The following is a 12,801-nucleotide window of genomic DNA, read 5'->3' on the forward strand; positions in this document are numbered from 1 at the left end:
AGACAGAGTTGGAGGGCAATGTTTATCTTAGAAATGAGAGTGACCACATATGAAAAATACCACTTAGCACACATAAAAATCAGTCCCCACCCCCCACCCCTTGGTACTCGATGCTGCATTTCTCCCCTGAGGTAAGGCTGAGCCACTGTCACACAGCTTAAAAAAAAAAAAAAACACCAACCAGGAAGACCCAATCCTACATAACTGCCATCCGCGCGTCTCAAGGAGTCCCAGGGCTCCGCCCCTCAGTCAGACTTCTCCTTCTCCTTCATGTGCAAGAAGACCGTGCTGAAGATGAACAGGCCCAGCATCATGGAGAAGGCGCTGGCGTAGTAGGGATAGGCCGAGGGGATGAAGCGCTCGTACTGCGTGTGCTGGAGTGGCCTCACGGACACCTACGACAGGGCAGAGGTGACAGGTCCGGGCCGCCCAGCAGCACAGGCGGGGCCGCTGGAGCCAAAAAGGGGACCGTGACTGACACTCACCTGAGTGGAAGAGTGCAAGTGCGTGTAGCCCAGCCGGTTGTAATCCACTTTAAACTGGAACACTCCATACACGTCCGGCAACTTGAACTGGACGCTGTATTTGCCACCTGGGGAAGATCCAAGACCGTAACCAGGAGCGGCTTCCTGCCTCACGAGAGCAAGCCACCGTGGCGCTGAGGGCCCGCAGTTTTCCCACGCACCGCTCCTACTTACCTTTCTTCTTCAAGAACGTCCTCACGAAAGGATCGATGCGGACAAACTCCAGCTGAATGTCATCCCCATCAAAGGGGACCCATCTGCCATCTGAGAGCTGCTCGATCACGATGCTGTACTCCTGAGACCGCAGGCTGGTCAGCGGGGGGCCGCCACCCTCAGAGCTGCTCTGAACCGCTCGTCTGCCTGACCGGACTCCGGGGGAGCCCCACCCCCCACCCAGGACAGAACTCCGAGCCACAGCTTGGCACAGGCCCATCCAAGTCTGCACCCAGACCCAGCTCGGCTCACAAGTGGGCCGGGCACTCTCGGGTCTTCCTGCTGCCACCTTCCCTACCCCTCTACATCTTCCAGACCCGACTCTACCAAGTCCCGCTCCCAGCAGCGAGCACCCGGGGAAGCCGTCCCGCTCCTGCCCCTCCACGGCGATCCCACGCCCCTTCGAACCCACGCCCCTTCAGACATCAGCTTATGTGCCAGGCGCTCTGCACCTACACGGACATTCTTAGGAATAGAGATGAATGTCTTCTTCCTTATTTAGGCCACTAAGGCCATCAGAGAAATGTTCAATAAAGACTTTCACGCCAAAGCAACTTGGGCAAAACTGCAAGGGGACCCTCCTGCTCCAAGGCGCGCTTACCACGAGGTCGGTGACGGTGTATGCATTGGGTGGGGCTGTCTCCCCCACCCGATGGTGGGACACAGGCCCCACGCGGAGGACCCCTTCCTCCTTGAACACCCAGCGGGACAGGGCCACAGCTAACTCATAGTTGCCTGTCTGGGAGTACCTGCAGAAGGGGAAATCGAGGCTAGAGCACCAGAACCGGCTTCTTCCCAGTGGTGCCTGATGGGTGAGACAGATCCCTGTTAATCAAGATAAACGCTGGGGGCCGTGCATATCTAGGTATCCTGCCTGGAGGGCATGTGGCAAGGCTGTCAGGTGGTGGTGCTCTGCGGTCACCTGCACGATCAATACACATCGAAACATCGCCAGATAAGCCATTACTACTTGAAAAGTTTGTGGAGTGCCAACACCAGTAACAGCAACAAAGTCGAGTCTTCAAATTATTTTAAAGTATCTGAAGATAGCTAGCCTCTGACACCCCTGTCACTAAAAGGCTCCTTCTTCCCCAGCATCCCAGACCACACCTGCCGGAGCCCCCAGCACCGACCTCTGGGAGCCGGACGCGGCCTTCTGCACTGCTGAGTTGAAGAAGGCATCACTGAAGAAGTCTAGGGAGCCGCTGAAGATCACCCGGGCGTTGTTCCTGGCCTGGAGCCCGGCAATGAGCAGGGTGTTCTTCCCCACTGCATGGGGGTACTGGGAACAAAAGGGGGGTGTCATCCAGGAGAGCTCGGGCAAAGGACAAGTGACTAGACCACAAGCACCTGGGTCCTACCTGATGGTGGCACCTGAGGCCCCACTGCCTCTACCCTCTCTACCCGCCCCCCCCCACATCCACCAACCTCTCATTGCCCAGTCCCCACAGTGAGCTCTCTCCTGCTTTTGGTTTTTTAAGAGCCAGAGAAGGGGCCACAGGGACAGGTTCCACATGCAGCATGGAGCCCAGCAAGGGCTCAATCTCACAATCCTAGGATCAAGACCTGAGCTGCACAAGAGCTGGCGCCCCGCTTCTCATTTTCAAATAAAGTGCTCTACCGCCAGGTCCAGGATTTAGAGGCCTCAAGGCAGCAAGGCCCCTCACCTGGGTGATAGGTTTATCCGGGAAGAAGGAGTAAGAGGTGGAGGAGCCCGTCAGGATGTCCAATACCAGGGGATTGTCGGGGTCGGCCACCATCCTGGGGAAGGAAAAGAGAACACTCGACACTGAGCCCAAGGACCTGGAGTCCCTAAGGGCTGTTTCTTCATAGGGATGAGTCCTGCTTTCTCAACAGCTAAACCCCTGCTACAACAGCAGCCCTCCTTCCACCACAACAATGACGTCTGACTCTGCATTTCCGAAATTAATTTTGCGCACGTCCTCCAGGGAAAGGAACGCCCCCAAATCATCAAGTTTGGGTTAGTTTCCCAACAAAAGAAAGTGGTCCTGTCCTTTCCAGGGTTCTAGCACCCTATGCCTTCTCACTCACCCGACCCCTCGAAAGAGGATGGGGTTCAGAGATGATCTCCCGACAATGGTTGGGGCCTTCAACAGGTTCTCAGGGTCAGCCACGATGAGCGTATGCTGCAGCGGCAGAGGGAAAGACGAGGGTCAGGAAGAGGGGCCCCCACACCAACGACTCCCTCCCGACCTCCTCTCGGTTTCCCAGCTGAACTCTGCTCTAAGGGCCTGATTACCTGGCCAAGGTCTGAGATGTCGTAGTTGTGATGGTCAATGACAGCCGTTTTCTCCTCGTCAAACTCAATCCCACACTCACTGCCCAGCTCTCGAAGAGGATCACCTGCACAGACCCAAGAAATGCCTGGCTCAGCCCTTAGAGGTATACCCTGGGCCAAGCCCTGGCATCCTGGTGACTCGCTCATCCCAGTCATCCCAGAGCCCTGCAGCTTCCCCTGGCTGAGGTCAGCCCCAGCTGGACCGCAGGACACAGCATGGCACTCTGACTGCGGGGGTCAGAACCTGAATGGGTAACACAACCAACCACCTGGCTGCCTCCACCCCCAACACACAGAAACCCCTGCTGGGGCAAAGCAGGTACCTCAGACAGTCGTGATCTGGACGAGGCTGGCCTCACAGGACTTCTCTCCTCCTTGTCACCCCCAACGAGAAGCCCACCCAGTATGGTTGTAAACATCTGGCAATGCTGGGGCCCCTGGGTGGCTCAGTCGGTTAAGCATCTGCCTTTGACTCAGGTCATGGTCTCTAGCCCCAAGTCAGGCTTCCTGCTCAGCCAGGGAGTCTGCTTCTCCCTCTCTGTCCCCCTACTCCTGTGCTCTTTCTCTCGAATAAAATCTTTTAAAAAATAAATTAATTAAATAAACATAAACATCTGTCAATGCTGAGAAAAATGAAACAAGGCTGGCCAGGTGCCTGCTGAAGCCGAGTAATTAACGCATGCAGGCTTCAGGATGCTGCTCTCTCCCTAATGCCAGGTATCTTTGAAATTTTCCAAAACAAAAAAATAATCTACCAAAATGCTCTGAGGTCTGCCCAAGGAGCCCCGACTTGTCATCTTTTTGTAAGGGGAGTCCCACCAACATGAACAAAAACAAAACAAAGGGAAAAAACAGGGCCCCCAGCCCTTAAGAGGCCCAACATCTCTGGTCACAGGAGGGACTGAATGGCTCTGGAGTTCCCATACTCACTGCTCAGCCCGCCTAGCGAGCACCAATCTGGCAGCTTCCATTTGTAAAACTTGCCAAGCTTCCCAGAGAAATGAGGGAAAGCACTAGACCTTCCCAACTCAGACTTACCAATGTCTGAGCTAGCAGCCACCAGGACACTGCCTCCACCATCGATAAAGGTACTGATAGTCTCCACATTGATGTTGCCTCCGAAATCTGAAAGAAGCACCAGACTGACTGAGCCAGAATACTCCTCCGACACGTGGGCGGGGAGGCTGGACCACCGACCAGCCACGATCCATCCCAGCCTCTGCGGCCCACAACGAGACAGTCATTTACCATATATGCCTGTTTCCCCAAACTGAAGATCTTAAAGGAATGACTTGAATTCATAAGCTTTTAACTTTGAGAAGTATAAATGACAGAGACAAACACCTACCAATTATAGCTATCAAGTTAGTTATGCACATTTCAAGTCACATATAAAATATATGTTCAGAAAAGATGCATTTTCCCACTCACATGTCATGATACAACTTCATTCAAACTCACTACCTGCACCTTTCACATCAGTATCTCTGTCATCACTGGAGTGACTTCCGGCTGACAGTCCTCTAGAACCCATCAATTTCACTTCCATCTAAATTGTCTTAGAATGAGCACTTCTAAATGAGGATGTACAGTCACTTAACACTAGTACTCATTTACCAACATGCGTAACTTTTCCCCCTATTAATCCTATGATTTAGATCCACAAGAGCCATAACAGAACCACTCTGTAGACTGCTTTTATTAAAGTGATCCCCAAAAAGGCACATTAACTTCCAACCTTTGTACTTACGAGATGGTATCTTTCTTTGGTCAGTCAATCCTGGTCAGGGGACTGCCAAGAGCACCCAGAACCAGATCAAGAGTCTTCCCCAAAGTACAACCTGATGTTCAACATAAAGTAATGGAGGGAGTGCTTAGGAATTCACTTAGTCATTACAAGAACGTTATTTCTTTTCTGCAGAAAGAAAACGACAGTGGGAGGGAGTGGGAGCTACATATACAGGATGTCCGGGAAGACCCAGGGCAAGTAGCATCTGAGGTCTGAGAGTGGCCCAGGCAGCATGGGGGGCATCGAGAATGACAGGTGTGGGGTCCCCGAGGCAGGTGAGCCTGTCCCAGCAAGGAGCCCAATGTGGCTCAGCTGGAGTGTGAAGGGGCGAGCAGAAGCAGGTGAGGCCATGCTGAAACGGGGAGGGCAGCTCACGAGGCTCTACAGGCCCCTGTGAGGTTGGCCATGAGGAGGAGCCATTGGAGGTTTTCAAACAGGACACCAACATGACCTGCTTTTTATTTCTAAAGGACGATTCTGGAAGCTCGGTGGAGAATCGGGTACGGGGACTAGAATGGAAGCAGAGCAGTGGGTTAGGAGGCCACTGTGATAATCCAGGCAGTGAAGAGAGAAGGGTAGGGAGGGAAGGAAGAGAGGAGGAGGAGGAAGACAGGAGGGAAGCAGGAGGGGGGCCTCACTCCTATTCTGAAGGTAAAGTCAGCAGGGCCTGTTATGGACCAGATACAGGGTATGAGAGAGAGGGGGGCGCTAAGGGCAACCCCAAGATTTCCAGCTCAAGCAAGTGCCGTGCACTGAGACTGGAGAGAGAAGTCTGTCCGTCACATGTCCATTCTGAGTCCGTAATAGGACTATGTACAGATACAACTATGAGAATGGCCTTCTGAGGGGACATTTTCAGGAAAAAAAACAAAAAAGCAGTTTACCTTACCTTCAGGCACTGACAGAACATTCTGTACCTGCAACTTCACCTCTTCTACTACATTCAGAAAGCCCTCTATCCCCACTCCTACAGACAGGCCAGACAGGTCAGACAATTCAAAAGCAGCTCCAAGCACAGTGGACAGTGTGGTTCCCGGCCAGGGGCAATTCTGCCCTACGAGCAATGTCCAGAGGTGGCTACTGCCATCTAGTGCGACACAGGTTCAGAATGCTGCTACACATCTTACAGTGCCCAAGACCGCCCCCTACAACATCGTTATCCAGTACCAAATGTCCAGAAGCGCCACTGTTGAGAAATCTTTGTACAGTGGCAAGAATCCAGGCTGTGAGATAGAGCTACCTGGGCTTGAATCTAGGACACCTCTCCACCTTTCTGTACAAAGGTGTACAAAGGATGTGCTAAAGGACCATTCTTCTATGCCAGCAGTGCATGTGACTTGGGAGCTTCCTAATCCCAGAGTCAGGGAGGAACCCAGGGGCATGGAGAAGGAAGCCAGGCCAGGGTTCTCACACCTGAGGAGGCTAACTAGTCACAGCACCACAGAGCCAAGGCCAAGTTCTTACCCTAAACTGCCCCCAGCACATACAAGTCTTCTCCACAGGAGTACCCATGCAGCTTTCCTGTAGCATGCGGGACTTACTGTGCTAGGCGCAGAAAAAGTACATGTGGGGCAGAGCTTTAAACACTGAATCTCAGAGAGACCTTCTTCCTTTTCCAGTGATTTTTCAAGCTTGCCCCATCAAAGAGAATGTCTTAGTTTGATATTGATCTTAACATTTCTCTAATGTTTGCTAGCCTCCTTTACGTGGAAGCCTGACTCCGTGCCTTCAGCAGGCAACAGAAGCTGGCTAGAACTTAACAGTGTTTACACTATTTATAGTTACGTTTTAGTGAAAAGAAGTGATGATACCAGCTTTCCATTTTTAGTGGAGATACTGGGTTCATCACTGGTTTCCTTTTAAAATGCTGTTAGAGTTTTGTTCTTTCTTTTTTTCCTTTTTTTAAAGGGGTCAATTTAAAGGAACATTAAGTATTAATGGGTGATGTGGAATACAGTAAAAATCAGGAAGGAGGTACAGAAATGACTAAGATTTGAGAAACACTGTTTAGCTTCTCTGACATTCCCAAAGCAAGAGCCTAGCTCGGCCTTCCCCCAGCCCTTCTCACCTACAGCTCGCTCCCTTCTCGGTGACATTCCCATCCACCTGGGCACAACTTGTAAGCTGTCACAGGAATGCTGACGTATCAATTGGATAAGCCAGCGAAGACATTCATTCTGTTCAACAACCAGCTCTCTGCTAGACCCATCCAGTCTCCAGTAGGGGGCTGGGCTAAATTATGGCTAATGTTCTAGCCATCAGAAACCGAATCCATCTCAATTCTTACCATCAATTATCAAAATGCCTCTGCAGACAAACTATTTAATAACATGCCATTTTCTCTCCCCACAGAAGCCAACCCAAGCAGGGGCACTCTCTGTTCTTTCCCACCAGACTCTTTATAGAGAAAACCCCCCTTCTCAGGGTAGCAGGGCCTGCACTTCCACCGTCTGTGCAACACCTGAGCCCACAACCTTCAGGTGTGTCTTTTAGAAAAGAGACATTCCTTCCCAGGCCCAGGTCAGAAGTGAACATTTCCTCTTCCCCGGTAGCAGCAGTGTCCAGGGCTGGTGACCTGTGCCATGACCCAGAAAATGCACAAGATCCAGAAGAAAAACCAATCGTGGGCCTTGAATCCCAGTTCTGGGAGCGACGTGCAGCACTTACCTTCTACCGAGGGGGAGAAGATGATGAGATTGTCGTAGAGGAACTCCCCGTACTTAATGAGGGACAGGCTCGGGTCATCTGCGGTCTTGAATGTGAGTTCAAAGGCCCTGTCTGGACGAGAGGAACAGGGAGCTGCGGCAGACGGGACGCCAGGGGAAAGCACCGCTGCAGAGACCTCGACCGCCCCCCGCGAGCGAGAGGCTAGAGTAGCGGACAGCCTCTTCGTGGAAAATCGGAAGGAGGGAGGGAGGGTAGTCGCTGCCCTGGGGCTCGGGAGCTTTTCCAACCCGACTTTCCCCCACTGCCCCCTCGGGCCCCGGTCTCACCCTTCAGGCTTCGGAAGAAAAGCGAGTGCGTCTCCCGCAGGTTGAGGTTGTCTAGCAGCACTAAGGTGCGAGGACCGCTGGCGCAGGCCGGGCCAAGCAAGGGCAGCAGCAGCCACAGGAGAGACCAAGCGCGGGCCGCGGCGCCGGGCTCCATCTTCTTCCTTCTGCCAAGAACCCAAGCACCTGGGCACCGGAAGTACCCCGTCTAGGCTGCCCAATCGCAGCTCGCGGTCTTGGAGTAACACCCGGAAGTGATCTGGGTACGCCGCGGCCAGGCAGCCGGGGCCGCCGCCGGGGCGGAGATGATGGGAGAGCATCACCGGAAGTGCCCCGGTTGGGGGCGGAGTCTCTGGACCCTATTGGCGGAAGGGGCGAGAGGTCCCGCCTCCTCAAAGGATAAGGTTCAATCCTAGAAAGACAGCTCCGCAGCCGCAGACAGTCAACAAGGCCGAGCGCCCGTAGGCTCCGCCCAGTCCGAACTCCCGCCGGGACCCCAGATCTTGCCTCTTCATCAGACCTGCCCGTCCCTCTTGGGACCTGGGGCGGTGGTGGCCGCCAGGGAGCACCTCCTCGGTTAGGGTTAGGCTGGAAATAGAAACGACGGCGAGGCCCAGCTCTCCCACTCACCTGCGGCCTTTGATAAAAGCCTGGGCTCGTGGGAGCTGGAGGACAGGTTTGAAGCACCCGGTGCAAAGTGAGGCTGAGCATCGGCCCCACCACGGGTCTGAGGAAAAGCTGCCGCAATCAGTTCCAAGATTTCGGTGACTCTCTGGTCCCAGCCACAATCCTGGGGCAAATGGGTGAAAGTAATCGCGGAGAGAAAAGGTAGCTGTTCTGACCTTTCACACTTGTCCTCCAAGCGCAAAAGTCAAAATCTCCCCCCATCCGTCTCCTTAACTGATTCTACCTCCTCTCCGTCTCCACTGGCTCCGCTGTGAGTTCAGCCTCACCCCTGCGGGGGGCCCCAGTCCAGCAGTCCCGCCCTTCACATCGGTCCCCCTGGAACTCAGACCCAGTGATGCCATTCGGTGGCTTAGGAGTCTGCCACAGCTCAGGGACACCCAAGACTCCTCAGGTCTCTCTTGAAGCTGATCTTGGCAGCCACATCCTCCTCTTAGCCCTGCTCAGGGCTTCCCTGCTGCAGGGCTCCAACAGACACACTCTCCACCTCCTGCCTTTGCTCATGCCCCCCACCCCCATTCCCATCTTAAGCCCCTCAGGATCTTCTCCACCCTTTATGATAGCCCTACCCTTCACAAGGGCACTCTGTTCCCCATAAATACCCGATCTTTCTTCTTCTCAACACAGGTAACTGCCTGCCTGCAGTTAGACTGATCCCCAGGGCGTGAGCTTGGCCCAGGCATGTGGCTTTTGGGATCCACCACAGTAATTAATGCAAAATGCAGAGGAGAACAAACGAGGAGGACTAATACGGGGCACCTGCTACGTGCTGGGAACATCACTTAACTCTCACTGAACCTTCACAGTACCCCTAGGAGGCAGCTGCTCCCCTCTCACAGATGGAGCCCAGGGCGAAATGAGTCTCCTCTTCAACCAAAGGCCAGGCCTTTTCCCTCAGATGGTGGGGCCCTCCTGCAGGGCAGGCCTGGGATACGAAGGGCAAGGGGAGGGCTGTGCCCTCAGTAGCCGGGATGACCTGGCCTCATTCCTGGCCACTTCAGGGCACCCAGTTCCAGCACAGCCCCTGAGGACACACCCCTGGCCTTTTTCTGGGTTTCAGCAAGACACAATCTTTATTGTCCAAAACAAGGGATCTGCTTTCCTTACTCAGATCTTTGGAGAACTGAATGAGGTGCTCGCCCCAGAAAAATGCACTTGTACTCATGAGTGTGGGGAGTTGCGGAAACCCCACAGCCCGTTTTTAAAGGCATCAGGTAGTTAAGAAATACCGCTCCAAAAAGCGCTTCCCCGTGAAGGCCAGGCAGCCGTGGCAGGAGGGGCCCCAGTGACACTGTCAGAGGACTAGGGAAGGGAGCTCATCGGGAAAAGGCAGTTTATTGGGGCAGCCTCATGTGGAGAAGCCTCCTCTAGGCCACAGAGCAGCTGAGTGTGAGCTCCAGGACTCCTGTGCCCACGCCATCCAGCTTCCTGGCCTGGTAGACAGAGGCATGATGGTCTATCACTGAGATGCTGTCCTTGATCAACACGGAAGTTGCTGCCCACTCTGTCGGGGCTGCTGGTGAATGCCGTGAGGTTTCTGAGCCCATGGAGGCACAGAGTAACGGAACGGGGGTGGGGGGCACGCGCGGTGGGCTGTGGCAGGTGAGCAGATAGAACACTGGTGTGGCATGGAGAGCCAGAGCGCACCTCCGCAAGGATGGGTAACAGGGAAGGGAAAGTCTCTTCCCAGGGCAAGGACCCCTCTCGAGCATCCGGACACCGTGGGGGCAGTGGGGAGGAGGCTTGGCTGGGGCTGCCCTGGCGGGGGTGGGGGCGGCGGCCTGGCAGCCTCACAGATGCCCCAAGGCAGGGCAGCAGCAGGAGTCCGTGTTCACAGAGGCTCACTGCCAAAGCTGCTTTTGCTTTTCTTACGCTTGGCCTTGGAAAAGGGAATATCAAGGGACTCGAGGCGGAAGGGCCGGGGCTGGGGCATTTCGGGGGCCTGGGTAGGTGACATGGCAGAGGTGTTGCTGAGTGGGGAGCCGAGGCCAGGAGGCGAGCTGTGATGCGCTGTGGAGAAGGGGACAGAGAAGCCAGTGAGCCAGGGGGCACGGGGATGGGGAGCCCACCTCACCCCGCCCAGTTGAAGGTCTCGTCCCACCAGAGGGTCTGGGCCAGGAGCTCGGAGTCCTAGAGACTCAGACTCAGGCAGCCCAGGATCTTGAGCCAGACAGGCCTGCATTCAGGGCCCAGCTGCGTGCACGTGTGACCTCGGGGTGCAGGGCCTCAGTTTCCTCATCTGCAACATGGGCACGGTGCCGGGTCCTCAACTGATGTTTGTTTGCGTCCTGTGCTGTTTTTCCCTCCTGATTCTCAGCTCTACTGAACTCTGCCTCCTCAACAGTCTCAACGTAGAACTGAGATTTGCTTTTTGTGGCTATTAGAAGCTCTGTGGCCTTTGATTTTGCTTTTAGGGATGGAAGAATGCAGGGCACCTGGGTGGCTCAGTTAAGCATCCAGCTCTTAACTTGGTTTTGGCTCAGGTCATGATCTCAGGGTTGTGAGATCGAGCCAGCGTCAGGCTCCTCAGTGGAGAGTCTGCCTAAGACTCTCCCTCTCTCTCTCCCTCTGCCCCTCCCCTGTGCTCTCGTGCTCTCTCTCAAATAAATACATAAATAAAATCTTGAAAACAGAAATGGAAGAACAAAGTGACTTTCAATTCTTGCTTTTAAAAGTGTTTCACTTCTGTGGCCCCGTCTGCCCCCTTTGGCTCCGTGGGGGAAAGCCACACTACTGACATTTGTGGAAGCCGGCGAGCACATGCCAGGACCCCAGCTGTGTGTCACAGGCCTCCTGTGCTCGGGGGAGGCAGAGGAACCAAACACGGCCGCTCTGTGCCAGGAGAGGAAGGGGGACAGGGAGAGGGAGTCTGGGCACGGGGCACACACACACCATGTGCCAGGCTCTGGGCTGGGCCGCTCCCCCCCAACACTGGGAGGCAGGCATGCCCCCTCTGTGCACAGCTGAGGAAACTGAGGCTCAGGGATGGGAAGGGGTTTTTACCCTGGACCTGACTCCAATCCACCCATCACGTCTGTCCCAGCTGGCAGAAGGCCGGGCAGGGCTCTCCCTGGGAGCGGCTGCAGGACAGGAGGTGGGCGGGGCTCTCACCGAGGCTCTTCATGGGATCCGTGCTGAGGATCTGGCTGGCTCGCTTGGACCGGAAGTAGTTACTGGCAATGTTCTCGCTGTCGCTCCGACTGAGCATCAGCCTGTAGCGGTCTTCTTCCTGCTGAGATTCCACGTTCTCGTGGGTCAGCGCCCTTTGTTTCTACAGTCCTCGCCTCTGCAAGCCTGCTGGGGTGGAGGCCGCCCGGAGCCTCCTGGCCCACTCTCCGGACCCCACTAGAGACCCCAGACTCCTGCAGTGGGATCCGGGCAGCTCGGGAGAGTCACAGCTCCTGCCAAGCCGATGCCACCCGCCTTCCTTGGGATAGGAAGTGTCTTGTTCTCCAGTACCACGAAGCCCAAACCCATCACGACATATTCACAGACTTGGAATGCCCCACGGGCACCGTCAAGGTCATTACAGCTGGAGCCCCCATCTCTCATCCCCAAAGACTATGATTTGTCACCACTATAACAGACTCTGCGTCAGCCTGACTCTCCCTTCAGGGCTACCCTTCTCCCCTCAACACGGTCCTGGTGAGGCGACCGTTCTCTGCCCAAACACCACCACGCCCTCTTGCCCACACCCGGCTGCACAACTGGGCATGTGACCAGCCCGAACCAGTCACAGAAATATACATCTTCCGGACATAAGTCCCTGGTCCAAGAGCAGGTCCCCTGACCCAGACACGGCTGATCAGAATCTTTCCACAAGGGCTGGTTTGAGATGTGGTAAGAGACTGGGTCTCTTCCTCTTGGATCCCCATCTTTCCTGCCGCGCAGAGAAAGCCTGCCTGGGTCGAAGCTGGCACTGCCAGGGAAGTGGAACCGAGAGGTAGAGAAGCGCACAGAAAGACGGCGTGCTCTACAGGAAGGTTTCCTGACCTCCGCTGTTATAATATGAAATACGGGAGATGGGAGAACCGAGTGACTCTGGAAGCCCAGTTACTGTTTTGTGGGCCCTTGAGGGCCCTTTGGTTGGAGGATCCCAGCGAGGGCCCAGGGAACCAGAATGTACAGCCTGGCCTCTGCGACTGAAGACGAATCTTCGGTCCTTGGTCAGCGGGATAGGGTACCTCGCACCGAATGATGGCCAGAGCAGGGGAGGGTCCAACAGAGGGACACAGAAAAGATCGCCTCCTGCGTGACCCTCAGGTGGGAGGAAGTTAGAAGCCCATGGCCCTATAGGGAGGC

General features: G+C 54.9%; 2 protein-coding genes across 6 annotated transcripts in view; both read right to left on the reverse strand.

The window, feature by feature from the left end:
* Positions 1-8: 8 nt before the first annotated feature.
* Positions 9-8,025, reverse strand: DDOST (dolichyl-diphosphooligosaccharide--protein glycosyltransferase non-catalytic subunit). Its single transcript, XM_004741283.3, has 11 exons — positions 7,819-8,025; positions 7,493-7,603; positions 4,075-4,161; positions 2,998-3,101; positions 2,790-2,884; positions 2,405-2,498; positions 1,871-2,019; positions 1,339-1,486; positions 699-819; positions 486-592; positions 9-395 (listed from the first exon to the last, which is right to left on the reverse strand). Exons 1-11 carry the CDS (start codon positions 7,970-7,972, stop codon positions 246-248), a joined length of 1,320 nt encoding a protein of 439 aa, XP_004741340.1. The 5' UTR covers positions 7,973-8,025; the 3' UTR covers positions 9-245.
* A 1,790-nt stretch (positions 8,026-9,815) lies between these two features.
* The window catches only part of KIF17 (kinesin family member 17), a 40,765-nt gene continuing 37,779 nt past the window's right edge, over positions 9,816-12,801 (reverse strand). For 3 of the 5 annotated variants that reach the window (XM_045063871.1, XM_045063870.1, XM_045063874.1), the window contains exons 15-16: positions 11,611-11,731; positions 9,816-10,509 (exon numbers count right to left, since the gene is read on the reverse strand). In XM_045063871.1, coding sequence (XP_044919806.1) covers positions 10,331-10,509; positions 11,611-11,731 — 300 coding nt within the window. In that variant the 3' untranslated portion in view covers positions 9,816-10,330. The remainder of the gene's footprint in view (positions 10,510-11,610; positions 11,732-12,801) is intronic. The other 2 variants (XM_045063873.1, XM_045063872.1) reach the window with 1 other exon arrangement.

Source organism: Mustela putorius, unplaced genomic scaffold, assembly GCF_011764305.1.
Source record: "Mustela putorius furo isolate JIRA1106 unplaced genomic scaffold, ASM1176430v1.1 tig00003853_pilon_pilon_pilon, whole genome shotgun sequence".
Lineage (NCBI taxonomy): Eukaryota > Metazoa > Chordata > Mammalia > Carnivora > Mustelidae > Mustela > Mustela putorius.

Excerpts from the sequence above, each read along its gene's own strand:
- DDOST (XM_004741283.3), bottom strand. The coding sequence starts at position 7,972 with ATGGAGCCCGGCGCCGCGGCCCGCGCTTGGTCTCTCCTGTGGCTGCTG. Across the intron at positions 4,162-7,492 it reads CTTCTCCCCCTCGGTAGAAG|ATTTCGGAGGCAACATCAAT; the intron begins GTAAGTGCTGCA and ends TGCTTCTTTCAG. Across the intron at positions 820-1,338 it reads ACACCGTCACCGACCTCGTG|GAGTACAGCATCGTGATCGA; the intron begins GTAAGCGCGCCT and ends CTGCGGTCTCAG.